The sequence below is a fragment of the Cyprinodon tularosa genome, unplaced genomic scaffold (assembly GCF_016077235.1).
Source record: "Cyprinodon tularosa strain WSP-4 unplaced genomic scaffold, ASM1607723v1 ctg178, whole genome shotgun sequence".
Lineage (NCBI taxonomy): Eukaryota > Metazoa > Chordata > Actinopteri > Cyprinodontiformes > Cyprinodontidae > Cyprinodon > Cyprinodon tularosa.
The window spans coordinates 308793-328260 of NW_024038597.1; the positions used below are offsets into that span (position 1 = coordinate 308793).

Below are 19468 nucleotides of genomic sequence, written 5' to 3' on the forward strand. Positions count from 1 at the left end.
TTGGTTTCAAATTAACTGAGTTGGATTAGATCTAATTAATTTAATTACATGGCTTCTTCAAGACTTGAGACTTTGACTTGAACTTAGGCTTAGACTTGATACTTGACTTGAGACTTAGACCTAAGACTTGATTTGACTTGGAACTTAGGTTTCTTAAGTCTTGTGACTTTTGACTTTGCTCGGCTGCTTAAGACTTAGACATGAGCTTGACTTAAAAATAAAAACGCATGAGACTTAACTTGGCCTTAGCTTGCTTCAAGACTGAACTTGACTTGGATTGGCCTCTACACAGGCCATGAGACTTGACCTGGACTTAGCTCTAAAGCTTGGACGCGATTGGAACTTGGTTGTAATTGGCCAAAATTGAATTGAACTTGGACTTTAAGATCTCAGACTTGATTGACTTGGACTTAGGCTCTAAGCTTGAAAGGTTGACCTTGGACTTATGCTTTCAAGATTGAACTTGATGGTATATTTAGGTTTCTTAGACTGACTTACTTGGACTTATGAGCTACTAAAAGTAGGATTGGACTTGTGCTTTAACCACAAGACTTTAGACTTGAACTTAGAGTGAATTTGAAGCTAAACAGAAAAAGTTGCACAGAACTCGTGATATCTGACTTGAAAATATTTTATTTTTGAAAAAAAAATGATTAATATTTGTGTTCTTCTTATTCATTTTTCATTCCATTCTGCAAAGAAGGATAAAGAAATATACCTTAAGCTAACCGGCAGTGAGGAGATGAAAAACAAGGAACAGCAACATGCGAACTACTTGCATTATTTTATAATCGCACGGACTGTACTATTATTCAGCGCATTTTTCAAGATGAAACCAAGTTTAAAAACTTCTAGACGTTAGATGGAATGATTAATGATTGCAATATGATTGAATTAATAAATTGAATTAAATTGACTTAGCTCTAAGATGTTCTTGGTACTTGGCTCTCAGGGACTTAAGTTACAATGGTTATTGCCAACATAGCTTACTTTGATGAACAAGACTTGTTATTGTCTGCTATTATTAGGTTGTTCTGATTGAACTTATGTAGACTTAATTGACTTAATTGTTAAGAAATGAGATTGTGATTGTTCTTTTTTCAACCCTATTTTCACTTAAAAGTTAAAGATGAGACTTGATTGGCCTTAGGCTCCAAACTTGAAAAGTTGCTAACCTAAATGATGAAAATACTTGATGAAATTGCTTGTTTGATTAAGAATAATTAAAGGACTTCAAAATTTGCTGCTTGTTTCTAATTGAACTATTTTTTTACATGTTTCAAGATTAATGATCATGTTCCAGTATAGTTACTTTACAACGACTATAGACGGAAAATAAAACCAAGGAGAAACAAGCAGAGCATGCAACATAATTGCACTTATTTTAATAACTGTGAATTATTATTATACGGCTTCAAGACTTGAGATGACTTGGACTTGGCTTAAGCTGAACTTGACTGCTTGACTCTCAACTGGACTGACTTGGACTTAGGCTCTGACTGAGATTCTGGCTAGCTAATAACTTACTGACTTACTCTCAGATTGAATATGACTAGCTCCAAGACTTAACTGGATAGCAACTGAATGAGGACTAGAGTAGCTGATGATTGGTAAATAATGATGATGAGCTTAAGACGAATATGATAGTCCAAATGAGATTACTGATAGGAAATGAACGAGGACTAGCTAAGATGAATATGGATGACTAAGATAATGACTGGACTTAATTAAGATGATTACTAAGATTAAGTAACCTGACCGGATTTTGACTGAAAATTTATTTTAAAGTTTTGTTTAAACTTGAGACCCGCTACCAAACAAGGAAAAAAAAAAAAGAAGGCTTAACTCCGTCTCTACCACTGCAACGCTACGTGACATATATGCCCGCGCACCCGTGCGCATGCATGCATGATCGACAAGCCAAGCTTTAAAAACTTCATGGCCGTCGTAGAGGAGAAATATGTTGTGAATTGGCACTAAATAAATAAACTGAATTGAATTTAAAATACTGCCCGCCAAGTCGTTCTGTCTGTTCCAGGGCATTAAGTTACAAAAGGTTATTGCCACAATGTTACTTTTATGAAAGAATTGTTATTGTCATGGTATTTATTTAGGGTTTTTCTTTATCTGCTGTAGTTGCTAACTTCATATGTATTAATAAAAGGCAGGATTGTGATTGTTTTTTTTCCACAGCCCTCATTTTCACTTAAAAATAAAAGAGGAGACATTTACTCCTAAAACTAGAAAAAGTTGCAACCACAAATGTCAGGAAAATACTGTAAGAAAATTGTTGTTTTTGAAAGAAAAAAATAAAGATGCAAAATTTGTGTGTGCTTTTTTAAATTCTATTTTTCATTTACCAGTTCAAGATAATGATCATTCCATAGATATAATAGTGACCTTTAAGCTATACCGACTCAGTGACGGAGATGAAAACACAAGGAGAAACAAGCAAGCATGCAAATTATTGCACTTATTTTAATTAATCGAGTGATTAGAATTTATTAATTTAATTTACAGGCCTTCTCAAGACTTGAGACTTGACTTGGACTTAGGCTCTCAAGACTTGAGACTTGACTTGGACTTAGGCTCTCAAGACCTGAGACTTGACCTGGACTTGAGCTCTCAAGGCTTGAGACTTGACTTGGACTTAGGCTCTCAAGACTTGAGACTTGACTTGGACTTAGGCTCTCAAGACTTGAGACTTGACTTGGACTTAGGCTCTTAAGACTTGAGACTTGACTTGGACTTAGGCTCTTAAGACTTGAGACTTGACTTGGACTTGAGCTCTCAAGACTTGAGACTTGACTTGGACTTAGGCTCTCAAGACTTGAGACTTGACTTGGACTTAGGCTCTCAAGGCTTGAGACTTGACTTGGACTTAGGCTCTCAAGACTTGAGACTTGACTTGGGCTTGAGCTCTCAAAACTTGAGACTTGACTTGGACTTGAGCTCTCAAGACTTGAGACTTGACTTGGACTTAGGCTCTCAAGACTTGACACTTGACTTGGACTTAGGCTCTCAAGACTTGAGACTTGACTTGGACTTGAGCTCTCAAGACTTGAGACTTGACTTGGACTTGAACTCTCAAGACTTGAGACTTGACTTGGACTTGAGCTCTCAAGACTTGAGACTTGACTTGGACTTAGGCTCTCAAGACTTGAGACTTGACTTGGACTTAGGCTCTCAAGACTTGAGACTTGACTTGGACTTAGGCTCTCAAGACTTGAGACTTGACCTAGACTTGAGCTCTCAAGGCTTGAGACTTGACTTGGACTTAGGCTCTCAAGACTTGAGACTTGACTTGGACTTAGGCTCTAAAGACTTGAGACTTGACTTGGACTTAGGCTCTCAAGACTTGAGACTTGACTTGGACTTGAGCTCTCAAGACTTGAGACTTGACTTGGACTTGAACTCTCAAGACTTGAGACTTGACTTGGACTTGAGCTCTCAAGACTTGAGACTTGACTTGGACTTAGGCTCTCAAGACTTGAGACTTGACTTGGACTTAGGCTCTCAAGACTTGAGACTTGACTTGGACTTAGGCTCTCAAGACTTGAGACTTGACTTGGACTTGAGCTCTCAAGACTTGAGACTTGACTTGGACTTAGGCTCTCAAGACTTGAGACTTGACTTGGACTTAGGCTCTAAAGACTTGAGACTTGACTTGGACTTAGGCTCTCAAGACTTGAGACTTGACTTGGACTTGAGCTCTCAAGACTTGAGACTTGACTTAGACTTGCAAAAAATGACTTGTGAACATGTCTGGCCCTAACCCTAACCATTACCGACACATACCTATCCCTAAACCTAACCTAAACTCAATTCACACCTTAGTCCTAAACCTAACCCCCACCCCAAGAAGAGAAACTTTCCTTATGGGGACCAGTTGTTGGTCCCCACAAGTACCTATGAGTCCCCAAAATGTAGCATATTCCTCGGAAATTGTCCCCACCAGGTATTAAAGACATGGCCACACACACACACACACACACACACCAGTTACAATAACAGCATCTCCTCACAGGAGCTTTTGGTGGAGGATTGCTGCTAAAGCAAACACTTAACATAATTGTATTTTTAATTTAGCTGAAAGCTGGTTGGGGGGGGGTGATAGTCTCCTTAACTCAGGGATGTTGCCGCCTAATTGAATGCATAGATTCAGTGAGCTAGGTAGGGTGGTGGAACGATTCAGAATTGCGATTGTTTCCAACCTATATTGTGATATTACTGCTACGTTCCTTTGCGCTAGCATAATCATTTTTCCATGATCTTGAAAGCCTGCTGGTCCAGAATCCAGTGTTGCAGGACTTTGCTGTAACATTTGCATGAAAAGGTTCTTACTTCTACTATAAATCATAGGCGCTAGCAGCAACTCCTTTCCCTTCTGTGTGACAACACACCCACTTGTTGCATCGTATTACCGCCGCCTAAGGGAGAAATTTAGTGTCTTACTCTTGTTAAATGTGTTGTGATTAAAAGTTGATTGCCATTTGAAAATTGCATTTTTCTAAATTGAGATTATATTGCAAGTGCAATTAATTGCCCGGCCCTAGAGCTGGGCAGATCAGGGCAAACCTGCAGGGTAACAGATAAGGTCAGCACCGCCGCTCATGCTTTCATTCTATTCTCTGTTTGGCTCATTACTCAGCAACATGCTGTCACTAAGTTACTGTAACTGATTACTACTCAGTCTGAGTACAGGGACACGCCCTGAGGGCCCCTCCTGCTACTTTTATATGCTCTTATCTTTTCTTATCATAAAAGGATTTTTATTTAAAATCATCCAAACTATTGAGGTTTATGCAGACAGCTGAACAGAAAGTGAACTTGACTGGTTGGTTGTTTCTGGTTGGTGTCCTCACACGGCTGCTGTCTTTAGAATCAGACTCACTAACCCAATTTAATGTTAGAGCAAAAACCTACGAAACATTAGGTTCTAGTGAGGAATAGAAAGCACATGAACAAATAGCAGATTTACAAAAAAATAATGGAATAAAATAAAAGAATAAATGTATAAAAATGCGGCTTTGAGAGTCAGATCCGGGTCCATATTTACACTGGAAAAAAAACGAGATCTAGATAAGTCATTTTTTCTTAAAAATAAATGCATTTGTTCTTGGATTGAGGAGGTTAAAGAGAAATTTTGCCAATAGAACAAGACAATTTACAATTAAAATAAGAAAACACAATTATAATTTTTTTTATTTCAAGTGCATTTTATCTAAATATCTTATTTTAAGAGTAAAAATACTCATTCCATTAGCAAACTACCTCATTTACCTGCTCAAATTAAGGGTAAATACGCTAAATTTAAGACCTTTTCACTTATTTCTAGATAGTTTTTCCAGTGTAGCGCTTTCTTGAGACCTGTTCACTGGAAAAATGGTGTAGAAATAAGTAAAAATTTCTTAAATTAAGTGTATTTATCCTTAATTTGAGTAGGTAAATAAGATAGTTTGCCAATGGAATGAGTATTTTTACTTTAAATTAAGATAATTAGATAACATGCTCTTGAAATAAGACAATGCAATTGTGTTTTCTTATTTGAAGTGTAATGGAACATTGTCTTGTTCCATTGGCAAAATGTCTCTTTCCTCCTCAATCCAAGAACAAATGCACCTTTTTTAAGAAAAAAAGACTTATCTAGATTTCGATTTTTTCCTGTGTTTAATCATCAATGTCTTCCTCTTTATCACAAAGTTAATATGATATATTAAATGCCAAAAGTTCTTCATTTCTTCCTCATATCCTATAAAATGTACAACATATTCAGGCCAGTTTTGCCCTTTATATCCATCTAAATGAAAATGTACACTGGAAAGAATGGAAAACTAGATAAGTATTTTTTTCTTAAAATAAGTGCATTTGTTCTTAAATTGAGGAGATAAGAGAAGAGACATTTTGCCAGTGGAGCAAGACGATTTACACTTAAAATAAGAAAACACATTTGCATTGTCTTATTTCAAGTGCATATTATTGAATTTTCTTACTTTAAGAGTAAAAATACTGATTCCATTGGCAAACTATCTCATTTACTTACTCAAATCAAGGCTAAATACACTTAATTTAAGAAATTTTTTACTTATTTCTAGATAATTTTTCCAATGTATTACTTTCCTCCTACAGTATAAGGAGGATCCAGTTAATGCTATCTGTAAATTAATAATTATATGATTGTTTTTTTTTTGCTGATGTGCCCAAAAAAAAAACATTTTTTTTCTTAGGTGATCAGTCAGTCTAACGTTTCAGGTATGAGTAAGAAGAAAGTTTTCCTGACAGCGCGTAATTTAAAGCGAGTGCAGTCTAAACAGATCTATTGACTTCTATTGACTTCCATTAATTTTCAGTCATTTTCAAACCTTTCTTTGCCCTAACTCAAAACTAACCCTAAACCTAACCATCACCAATGCATCCTAACCATGCCTAACCCTAACACCTGACCCTTGCCTTAAAATTACACTTAGCCGGTCCCTAGCCTTGACACTTGCCCTAAACCTAATTTTAGCCCTTACTATCAACTTACCAGACCAATTAGCTACTGACCCTAATATTAGTGGAATCCATGCCTAACCCTAACACCTGACCCATGCCTTAAAATTACACTTAGCCGGTCCCTAGCCTTGACACTTGCCCTAAACCTAATTTAAGCCCTTACTATCACCTTACCAGACCAATTAGCTACTGACCCTAATATTAGTGGAATCCATGCCTAACCCTAACACCTGACCCTTGCCTTAGAATTACACTTAGCCGACCCCTAGCCCTGACACTTGCCCTAAACCTAATTTTAGCCCTTACTATCAACTTACCAGACCAATTAGCTACTGACCCTAATATTAGTGGAATCCATGCCTAACCCTAACACCTGACCCTTGCCTTAAAATTACACTTAGCCGACCCCTAGCCCTGACACTTGCCCTAAACCTAATTTTAGCCCTTACTATCAACTTACCAGACCAATTAGCTACTGACCCTAATATTAGTGGAATCCATGCCTAACCCTAACACCTGACCCTTGCCTTAAAATTACACTTAGCCGACCCCTAGCCCTGACACTTGCCCTAAACCTAATTTTAGCCCTTACTATCAACTTACCAGACCAATTAGCTACTGACCCTAATATTAGTGGAATCCATGCCTAACCCTAACACCTGACCCTTGCCTTAAAATTACACTTAGCCGACCCCTAGCCTTGACACTTGCCCTAAACCTAATTTTAAGCCTTACCTTAACCCTAAAACCCAGCCATTACTCTAAAAGCTAACCCTTGTTCTCCAAGTTTTACAAACTGGCTTGGCTATGGATCTGAGAGATACCAACGAACGTGCGTGGGCCCTTGCATTGCCTTTGATCCCCTAGCCAACTGCTCGGGTCGTCGGACTGAGTGGGGGGGGGGGTCATCGAGAGAGTGTCTAACGCCTAAACCTAACCATCCCCAATGCATACCTCACTCTAAGCCCTAAAACGGAACCATTAGCAATATAGTTTGTGAGGACCAGTAAAATGTCCTCACTTTGCAACAACTGGTCCTCAATCTGATGGTGAAATTGAAAAAAATAGTCCTTACTCTGAGGGTAGACAGGTACACCCCCATACACCCACACACACACATACACACACACACACACGGCGTCATGGTACAAAATTATTTCTGCTACATCCACTTTCAGTGTTATATAGTGACGAAGTAAAAATACTTCACTACTGTACTTAAGTATATTTTGGAGTACTTCATACTTTCCAAGAGTATACATTTTTTTTTAGAACTTTCACTTTTACTTACATTTACGAACTTAATTGCATACTTTTACTCCGATACATTTTCAATGTTTGGTTTAGTTACTAAGTAAAAAAAAAAAGCGAGCAAGAGAGCGAGAGAAACGCAAGTGTTTTGACCCCGCCTACTGACTACAAAGTCGGGTCTTGCCTGGACTCGTTCATCAACACCAATAGGATACGCCCGTTTCGCAAAGCCAGTCTAAATTTATCCTACACTTGGTTGTTTATTTCATTTTAAGTGAATTTAACCTTCAAAGTTTACCAAAATGTTAAAAAAAATGTCATTCAAACTGCACTTACTTTTAACTTTACTTTACTTGAGTACATCTATTTTTACAGTAATTCTTAAACTTAAGTACAAGCCATTTCAGATACTTTAAGACTTTTACTCAAGTATCATTTCAGTCGGTGTCTTGGACTTTTACCAAAGTCATATTTTGGAGAGGTACTTATACTTTTACTTGACTGCGAGATTTCAGTACTTTATACAAAACTGTCCGCTTTAGTATAAAAATTAGGACTCGTTCTTGCTTGACATCCCAGCTGGAAGCCTTTTGACTTCCCATTTGCATGATGCTGCCTCTACTGTGCCTCTCTATGGGGATGGTGCTTTGCAGTGTGGTGTTAGTTTTCCTCCACACACCATTTGGCTTGTAGAATAAATCTTGGATTCGTCTCACCGGACCACCTTATTTTCGGTGTTTGCTTCGCCCTCTGCAGAATTTAGATGAACTTTGGATGCCGACCGGCTTTCGTGGAGGTGTGGTTCAAAGCTGATTGGCTGTGTCGTAGCTGGATGTAGGAGAGCAATCAGCTTCTTCTAGGCTCAATTTAACACATAAGCACAATTTTGCAGCATTTGTGCGACTTTGTTCCCATAAAAAGGCCTACAGGTGTGGTTCTAAGCCGACATAAAAAAATAAAACTGCATTGTCCCAAATGATGCAATCTATTCTCAGGCTCAGAGATGGATATGAGTCTCTGTGTCAAAGACAGCCAATCTCACTAATCAGATCAGAGGGAAGCAGCAGGAAGCAGGACCTTTCTGTAATTATATCTGCCCACAAGCTGAGGAGGCTGGACATGCAGCAGCAGCCGCAGCAGCAGCAGCAGCAGCAGCGCCTACACGCTTGGTCACTTTTACCAGAGCGACTAAACGAAGCATTGACAGGAGTGACTCATCATTATTTAGTGACAGAGAAACTGCTGACTCAGTACAAACATCCAAAACACGGGATATAAGATTTGTTTAACAAGTTGGAATAAAAATAGCATAACGTCACTGTTTTAATATACAGATTAAAAAGCTTACTTTATTAAACAGAACGTTTTGACGATTTATTCAAATGTTTTTGAGAATGTGTTCCCTTTTTGCTGCTATTTATAGTGTAACTAACAGTAAGCTCATTTCAGCCAGTTAATGGGTCAGGCTTTAACTTTGAATCAGTGTCATCTTCATGCCAAAGATAGGTGCAGCTTTAATCCAACATTTAGTACAGCAGGAAATATTCCCAATCTGCTCATTTTGCTCTTAGAAATAAAAATTTCTGGAGTCCTTCTTTAAAGGAAAAGTCCGGTTAGCAAGTAATAATCAATGGATCATTATTTATACCTAAAACTAATATGTTTGCGGTCATTTAATGAATTTAGCGTTAATCAGTAAAGAAAGAAAGTTTTTTAAAAACATTTTCAAATTATTTTTTAAAATGTTCCTCCTAAAGCCACCACCAGTCTCTCCTCTCCAGCACCCTGGCATAGGCCGTCCTGGGGAAGCTGAGAATTGGATCCTCCTATAGTTGGAACAGACGCTCCGGTCTCCCATCACCGTTCAGGGAAACCACCCTCCCAGTCTATCGAACCAGGGGCCAATGTCTCTAACTTCCTCTCAATGTTAAAGTTCAGCCTGGACAGCCTGACAACATCCAGAGCTGTAGGGTAAGGGTTCAGGGGCCGCATCTCATCCGCTCCCTGAAGCCACTGTGGAGCTTTTTAACCACTTCAGAGACTTCAGGTTGATGGACGAATCTGGCCCCGAGCGCCCCGTCTCTCCTTCCACCACGGAAGACATTTTTGACGGATTGAGGAGACCTTTAAAACATTCCTTCCACCGTCCAACGATGATACAGTGTCAGCGGCTCCTTCTGATAATAATGCTAGCAAAGCACTACTTTCCCTCCTTGGAGATTAACCAACAGTCTGCATACTCGGGTCATGATACCATATTATCAATATATTGCAATATCACCATATATTTAAATGTTTTCCCTGCTGTACCATCACTGCAAAAACGCTCTGAAAATTAGTAAAAATGTCTTTAAACAAGTGTATTTACCTTAAATTTGAGCAGGAAAATAAGATGATCTGCCAATGGAATGAGCATTTTTACCCTTAAAATAAGATAAATTAGATATTATGCACTTGAAGTAAGAGAATATAGTTGTTTTTTCTTATTTTAAATGGAAACTGTCTTATTCCATTGGCAAAAAGTCTTAATTACCTGCTCAATTCAAGAAGAAGTGCACTTGTTTTAGGAAAAATTTACTTACTTAGATTTACATTTTTTGCAATGATTACACTGGAAAAAATCCAAATCTAGACAAGTCATTTTTTTCTTAAAATAAGTGTATTTTCGCCTGGATTAAGGTAGTAAAAGAGACATCTTGCCAATGGAACAAGGCAATTTACATTTAGAATAAGAAAACAGAATAGCATTGTTTAATTTCAAGTGCATATTATCTAATTACCTTATTTATAAGAGTAAAAATACTCATTCCGTTGGCAAACTATCTCATTTACCTACTCAAATTAAGGGGAAATACACTTAATTTAAGACATTTTTACTTATTTCTAGATTGTTTTTCCAGTGTAGGCGTTACTAGGCAGTTGTCTACACTGCAGAAAATATCTAGAAATAAGTAAAACATTCTTAAAATAAGTGTATTTGCCCCTAATTTGAGTAGGTAAATAAGATGGTCTGCCAATGGAATTAGTATTGTTAGTCTTAAAGGGATAGTTCGGGATTTTTGACATGAATCTGTATGGCATCCCCATCACCAGTGTCATGCAATCACACTGACTTACCCCTGGCAGCGTCCTGTGAGCAGAGTTCTCGTCCAGCTTTGGTCAAGCCGAAAGTAGTCCGGCAGGTTTGCTAGACCCAGCGAAATAAAACGTTTCTCTTCCCAAAACATTATGTGTTCAAAAGAGCGATATTTTTGCATCCCAAAAACATTGTAGTGGAAAAAGTCACACGTCGTTATCACTTGGTCCTATTTTCTCTCTGTTCGTATCAGTGTGCGCCGTCATTCTGACAGCGAGCTCAACAACTGCCAGATGCATGTCTCGCTCCGCCTAGGCGGAGCGAGACATGCATCTGGCTGTTGTCAGGTTAGTAGGCCCTAGCTGTCAGGTCATGGTGTCGCGCACACTGATACGAACAGAGAGAAAATAGGACCAAGTGATAACGACGTGTGACTTTTTCCACTACAATGTTTTTGGGATGCAAAAATATCGCTCTTTTGAACACATAATGTTTTGGGAAGAGAAACGTTTTATTTCGCTGGGTCTAGCAAACCTGCCGGACTACTTTCGGCTTGACCAAAGCTGGACGAGAACTCTGCTCACAGGACGCTGCCAGGGGTAAGTCAGTGTGATTGCATGACACTGGTGATGGGGATGCCATACAGATTCATATCAAAAATCCCGAACTATCCCTTTAAAATAAGATAATTGGATAATATGCACTTGAAATAACATAATAACATTGTTTTTTTCTCTTTTTAAAAATAAATCATTTTGTTCCATTGGCAAAATGTTTCTCTTTCCTCCTCAATTCAAGAACAAATGCACTTATTTTAAGAAAAAGTGACTTATCTAGTTGTCATTTTTTCCAGTGCAGGGCCCCTTGTTCCTGGGGGCCCCATAAAACTCTGTTTATATGGTTTTGATAAAATCCTTTGGCTAAAATGCCATCAGAACGCTGATAATATTAAGTGTATCTCAGCCGCCCCCCCAAGGCCTTTTTACTTTGGCCTTTTTGGAAACACAGGAAGGAGCAATCAGCTAAGTGAGCTGAGTCAGGGGTTGACGTCAAGGATTTTTACTGCTTGCCGTTCGGGCAAGTGACTTTCACATTTAATTTGCCCAGAAACAATTTTTACTTGCCCAGTATAATGTTTGATTAATATATTTCCTAATATTCATTTTTGTATATATATTAATGAAACATGTTTGTTTTTTTAAATGTTTTTTGTAATTCAGTATTTTTTAAGTTTCCAGGTTCCTGGTGTGTATCTGCATGCGTCAGATAATGAACTCAAGCCTACATTACCGTGTTAACATGCTTTTCAAGCCTTCCTGCACATTCTTTTCAAACTAAACTTTGCTTTAAACTGTTGTGTGCTTGGAAAAATATAAATTGTAATGTTAAAAATCTAAAAAAAAATTGACAGGTTAAAAACTTACACTACTACTACTCACCAATCTAACATGTTTAGCTCTATAACATTTAAATTCACCACTCTAATGTCTAAGAGAAAAAAATGTAATGAACATTTTTTTATGTATGACCTGCATCACTGTACAAGAAGACTGCCATATGATAGCCATATTTACACTGTGCGCATGGCATACAATTATGCCAATTTTCCTAATCCCTGACTGATAATTTTTAATCTAGGGTTATCTGGGTGGAGGGTAAAATAGGTGGTGGGTGTGTTACCGTACATACATTTTTTTTGCCTTGTTGTTGTTTTTTAGCCTGCTAAGTCAAAGAAAATGTGTCTGGTTCACGCCAATTCCCGGACAAAAATCACGCCATCTGGTGGAAAATCACGCTGCTTTTTCAAATCACGCTAGAATGTGTACAAAACAACAAAAATTAGCCGGCAACGCTTCTGGGTCGTTTTCATCAAATGTCGGCTATTTTTAAGTAATTTTAAGTGATAAATAATTTTTTTTTTTTTGCGGTCATTGCACTTGCCCGGCGGGCAAATGCAATGCAATTTGTACTCTCCCGACAATAAAAACTACTTGATCGGGAGATTGGGCGAGGGTTAACATCGAGCCCTGTTAGTGCTTGAAAAAAATCTTTCATTCCTTTAGAGACAGCATGAAAAATCAGCTGAGTACAAAACATAGAGAGGAAAACAAGAAGAAAAGGGACAAGAAGAGAGGGACACAACCTAGAACAGATAATGGATGTCTATTCTATTAACATTTCTCTATCTGTAGAATGGGGCTGTTCTATGTGTTGTCTGCTCAGTCCAGAGGGCCCCCCTCCTGTCTTTGTCTAGGGCCCCCAATTTCCTAAATCCGCCCCTGTTCATGTCTCCCTCCTTTTTCTATCTGTATGCTGTGAAAACAGGCCCCTGGCTCCATAACCCATCTAATTAAAAAGTCTGCAAAGTCTGATTGTTTTCACTGTAAGTTGGTGGGACTGTCTAACGTCCCCAAACAGGTTCAAACATCAGACTATCTGATAGTGAGTTGAAAAAAACTACCAGAAAACACAGGAACCATCGAGTCGCAGCAGAACCAGTCCCACTTCTCTCTGGTTCCTATGACAACCAACGTGACATGCAAATGGTGGCGTTACCATGGAGATGCACTTTACTGGATGGCAGCATAACTCAGAGTGTTTGGATGCGATTGGCGTCACCCTCAGACCGTGATGTGTGAGTCAGGGGAGGCTCTGCTGATGTCAGAGCCTGGAAGCTCTGGATCTCCTCCCTGCTGTCTGGTTTGGTCCCTGTTTGCCCTCCTCTGCTGATAATCTGGAATCTGAGGAATTTATCCGCAGATTAAGAGACGACTCTAAAGTCTGAGGTCAGCTTGTAGCTTTCAGTCTAATCTCAAATCAGTTTGTTTATTAGGCCAGGGGGTCAGATGTCATGTTGCCATGGTGACCTCACCTATCACTGCACATCTGTCTCTTTGGATGTAGAGTGGATTACAGCCACGAGCTCACAGCTACAAACCGCAGCTTCCAGCTTTAAACTGGGTTATCACATCTGGTCTTCCCTCGGAGGATCCCAGCGCAGCGAGAGCAAATGTGGGTTAGCACTGAACCCACAGGCCTGTGAGTGGAGCTGGAGTGGTTTGGGACCAGATCATGAGAACAGAACCATTTCTCTACTGGTTGTTTCTCTAAAAGCCACCTCTGCCAGGTAGATTCAAGCAGCGCCTGGCATGCAGAACACTCTCACACACATCAGTGGAGACAGTCTGGAGAAAATAAAGAGAAGCAATCAGCTAAAGTGAATAAAAGGAGCAGTTAATCACTGAAGCAAACATGCAGTTAAAAAAGAGAAAGAAGACAGAAAGATAGTGGGACTTTAACTTATCAAAGCAGAGCATAAAATGGACTCAGGAAAGAGAAGTCATAAACCCTTAAAATGTTAAAATGATCTTATAAGACTCAGTAAAAAATCTCGTCAAAGATGTTATCATCTTTTCTTATTTCTATCCATGTGGTAACAGCTTCTGCAGGGATTTCTTTTTCATTTCTAATTTGCACTAACGATAAAAACACAGCTGGCTGATAAAACATGTATTTCCACTGTAGGATTTCACAAAAGGAAAAAAAAAATCAGATCAGCTGCTCTTTGCCTTGTATGATGTCACCGTTTTTGGGGGAGTAAATGTGACCCTGAATCAAACTATTTCTATACAAGAAATACATAAAATGTTTTTTTTCATTTGTTTAAAAACAGATTTGGGTAATTATTACAAAAGAACATATTTATTTGAGCTCAATATAGTTTATTTCTATAGCTCCAATTCACATCATCTGCTGAGGCCGACTGGGGTTCAAGGAGACAAGCCAGCTCCCATGTCAGGGGATGAAGAGAGCTTATCCAGCCAGTCACAGTCAGAGAAACAGGACTACACTGAAAAACAGGCCAAGCTCCAACATCTATAGACAAAGGTGTTGATGGCAGCAGCACAGCTGATATTTCTCTCCAGGTTGGAGTCACAGCCAAACAGGAACAGACCAGATGAAGCTACTATGAGAAAAAGCAGAGAGAGCAGAATGTTAGAGATTGAACTAATAGATTCTGCAGAGTGGGAGAATAGAGATAGAATGAAGCAGAATGATGGAAAAGGGGTCCCTATGTCCTCCAGCAGTCTAAGCCTATAGCAGCAGAACTATAGAGATAGCTCAGGATAACCTGAGCCACTCTAACTAGAAGCTTTATCAAAAAGGAGCTTGTTGGGTTTGATTGTTTCTGACTGTAGCTGCCTTTGAATCCCTTGGCTTGATGATCTCAGGAAGCTGCTGCAGTTTTTACCACCACCTAGAGGATCTTCTTTATGCCTTCATGGAACAGATTTAGACAAACAGAGAAAGCAGCAGGCACTGATTGAGACGCTGCTGTAACGCTGGTTAATACTGAGCCTAGAAGGCTGCTAAAATGGGCCCTTTCCAGGAATCACAGTTGCCATGGCAGTCGTGACAAAGCAAGCAGTTCCTTCCTGCCTGCAGCTCCGTGTGGCCTGATCCCACCTGACCAATAATCTGTGATGACTCAGTATCTGTATCTTCTCTGTTGGATGGTTTTAATAAGGATGGTGCAGTTATCAGATGTGATCTTCCTGCCAGACTCCCACAGTCAGCATGCAGGACGGTTCTGCTCTGGCCTTCTGGAGGTTTCCCACCAAGTGCTTGATAAGTTTCATGTTTAAAATGAAAGTTAAATGTGTTTTTCTACACTGTTTCCTTCTGTCCTCATCCAGGCTGCAGAGGTGGAGAGGCAGCTGTCCACTCAGGTCCATTCGCTACGAGACGACTTCAGGGAGAAGAGCATCTCTACGAGTCAACACATGACGCGGCTGGAGACTCTACAGGCTGAGGTCAGCCCCCTTCCTCCTGTTTGCACTTATCTTAATCTGAGCGCCTGGTTCTAAATCAGGGGTCACCAACTTTTTTAAGGCTGAAGGCTCCTTTATGGGTACTGAGTCATACGACGGGCTACCAATACACTGTAAAAACGAAAAAGTTAGTTCAACTCAAAATTTCAAGGCAACCGGCTGCACAGAATTTTTGAGTTGAAGGCATCTACTTAATTTTTTAAGTTTTGTAGAACTACACTTATTAAGTTGTGTCAACTAAGTTTTTCAAGTTCTGCCAACTAAGTTTTTTTAATTCAAGTTACTGGAACTTTAAAGTCTGTAAAAACTTATTATTTTAAGTTCAGATTATCTGTAAAACGTTATTTTAAATTCAGATTACCATCCCCTGTAATAACTTACATTTTTGAGTTCAGTCCCCCCCCATTAAATCATCCACTGACAGTAAACCATCCATCCACTTACACGCTTGTCCCAAGTGGGGCAGGGTACACCCGGGACAGGTCACCAGACACACAGGACTAACAACCATTCATGCACACACTCAACAATTTAGAGAAGCCAATCAACCTAACAGTCATTATTTTGGACGAGGCCGGAGTACCCAGAGAGAACGTACACATGCTCAGGGAGAACATGCAAACTCCATGCAGAAAGACCCCAGGTCAGGAATTGAACCCAGAACCTTCTTGCTGCAGGGCAGCAGTGCTACCCACTGCGCCACCAAGCAGCCCTGACAGTAATCCAGTTAAATTTTGCATGTTTATTTGAACCACTTTGGCAAAAACAGGTTTACAATTCCACAATGTAAACAAGTAATCTTATGCTTAAAGCAAATCAGGTTTCAGCATATATTGCCAGAGATGACGGGAAACCAGTGCCTTAGTCTTCTCTTGGACGAGTCCTCAGGGAAAGTTACTGCCAGCAGAGTGACCAGATGGCTGAACCAAACTTTAGAAGGGAGCTCCTGGGAAAATCCATGGAAACCCTGTAGCAGCTGGTTGCCATGACAAATTTGAAATGAGCATGTGATAAGTTGACCTCGCTCGGACTGGGTGTCAACTACAACTTCTAAGTAAACTCAACTTAATTTATTGAATAAGATTAACTTTTCATCAGAAACTTATGAAAGTGAGTTCAACTGGCTCACAAAAGACAGTTCAAGTTCCAACTGGCAATTTTATTGTCAGTGAATGCAAAAATCTTAGTAAGGTGAACAATTTTGAGTTGTAGTTTTTACAGTGTACTGACCTATGAACTAGAGGAGTCGGCGTTCACCTGAACTTCATAGATAATAAACATATTTCTATTGTTTCTTTTCATTTTTAATTTGCTTTTAGATATTCTCATTATGAAATCCATATAAATCCTCAAATGTTCTAATTTATTGATATGATAAAATGCTTCATAAATGCTTCAAAATAAGAGATTCAGTAAAAAATAACATTTCAGATTTAGTACACTGGTGAATTGTTCTGTTTTCAAAAGATGCTGAGGGCACCCCATGGGCCCCTTGGTGCCCACGGGCCCCACGTTGGTGACCCCTGCTCTAAAGAGATCCCTGAGCAAAAACCTGCAGATTAAAGGAAAAGTCCGGTCAGCAAGGAATAACCAATGAATCATTATTCATACCTAAAACTAACACGTAATCAGTAAAAAATAATAAAAACAATATTTTTCATGGCGATCACTGAGTCTGGGAGCAGCCATTTTTTGCCCAGATATAGACCTGCCGTCAAAGCTGGGAGTAAAATATACGCCTTATTTTGATTCCTTGTCTTTGTTTTATAAAATTAAACCAGCACTAAAACCCACATTAATGTATCTGTATGTTCTAAACCGTAAACAAACCTTTGAATTTTGATATTAAAAACAGATTCTATCTATATTCTCATATTACTGGATGAAATCATGTATTAGATATATAGAAATAAGCAACACTTCCTGATAAAATATGCAGCCTTTATTTAAGCAGGCCGAGAACGGCAGCAGCGCACATTAAAGGAGAAGTCCGGTCAGGAAGGAATGATCAATGGATCATTATTTATACCTAAAATCAGTAAAAAAAATAAAAACAATAATATTCATGGCGATTGCTGAGTCTGGGAGCGGCCATTTTTGCCCAAATATAGTAGCCCCTCCCTCCTGCCATCTTCCGGCAGTGACGTCACGGTGCGGTAAGCCTAGCGCCATTCTCCCCGCTTTACAAGCTAAATCAATGGGAACTACTAGACACATCTGCAATCAACAACAATTATTGAAGATTTCCAGAGGACTTCACCATTGAAATTCACCAGAGCTATAGTGAAACTGACAATGCCCACGTGCATGGCAGCTGGATGCTGGAATACATCGGGGAAAAGTGGAAAATAAAGAGTTATTCCACCTTTCTGATTCCTGATCCTCCACGGACGGGTTGGTCGTTGGATCGCCAACTTGAAGAGGGAGGATTTGCCATCGAACTTCTGGCCAGAGAAAAAACCCGTAATATGTAGCCAACATTTGGAAGAAGAATGTTTTCAAGATGACTTGGATAATAGCGCGTTGTGACAAACACCAGATACAGCACTGGGACTTGATCAACAGCCGATACCGCACCGTGACGTCACAAACCAGTAGGTGGCAGTAGTGTTCTTTGACAAACATGGATGCCTCCAGTAAAGCACATTCACATGAAAATTACTCTGAATTAAAAAAACTGATAATTTATTGAACAGGATGGAATAATTTTATATTTAAAAAACTTTTAGAAGTTTGAATTATGAATATGTCAAACAGAAGAAGTAATAAAACTCTGATTTTAACACAAGGATTTAATTTGCTTTTATCAATTATAAAATGCTAAGCATGCTCTATGTTACACAGCTCTGCTGTTAAACTAAAGGAGTGGGCTGCTATCGTGCGGCGCCCAGGGAGCAGTGTGGGGTAAGGGTCTTTGCTCAGGAACCCAGAGGGGCAGTCTGTGGGAGTGGGACTCGAACTCAAAACCTCCACATTCCAAACTCTATCTGTCTATAAAGCAGCAGGAGCAGGTGGATAAGATGAATGATAATTAGTAACCAGGGAGGGTTAGGCAGGTGAGTGAAATTACCAATTAGCTCAGCTATCAGGGCCGCGATCATGACATAGCAATGTATTAAATGAAAAGCATCTCTGCTTCTCTCATTGGTTAATTATGGAATACATTTGATTTTTCTATCTTTCATCCAATGCTGAAGTGTCTGATCTGTGAGGCCAAGGTTGGGATTATTTCTGAGGTGTAATCTGTTCTACTTCTAACCTAATCTCTCCCCCTCTGATGCTTACTCCTTTCTTCTCCATTTCTCCTGGCGGGAGCAGCAAGGGCTAGAAGTGAGTGGCTCCGTCAGACTGCATGCTGCATGAGATGTCTGTAGAAGGAACACCATCCATACATTCGTAACGTTGCATCGTTCATTCGTCGCCTTTTTTTTTTTTTTTTTGCATCTTCATCCCAGATGAAGCACGGACGAACCGTTAAAGATCAGCTCTGAATTCAACTTTTCTGCTGCTGCTCTCCAGAGCAGCGAGAAAACACCCAGACTGCAGAGCCTGCGCTATAATTGGGAGGAGAGGCTGCTGCTCTATATTTAGCTGAGATGCTGCAATGTCTGGATGCTCCCACTTTTCCAGCGCTTTCCCCCTCATATGGCATGTGCTGATGACTAATGTCTTTTCTCTGTGTTTGCCTGAAAATAATCTGATTTTAAAGTAAAAACCGCATAGAGAGAAAAAAAGACGACTGATCCACTTTGAAGCTTACTGTGTTGGGAAGTAGGTTACCAGATGTAGGTCAGGTTTGTTTAATGAGAAGCTG

General features: G+C 39.4%; 1 protein-coding gene across 1 annotated transcript in view; it reads left to right on the plus strand.

The window, feature by feature from the left end:
* bicdl1 (BICD family like cargo adaptor 1) overlaps positions 1-19468 on the plus strand; it is a 50182-nt gene that overhangs the window by 17059 nt on the left and 13655 nt on the right. Inside the window, exon 3 of the mRNA XM_038281983.1 lies at positions 15520-15636. Within this exon, the coding sequence (XP_038137911.1) occupies positions 15520-15636 (117 nt within the window). The remainder of the gene's footprint in view (positions 1-15519; positions 15637-19468) is intronic.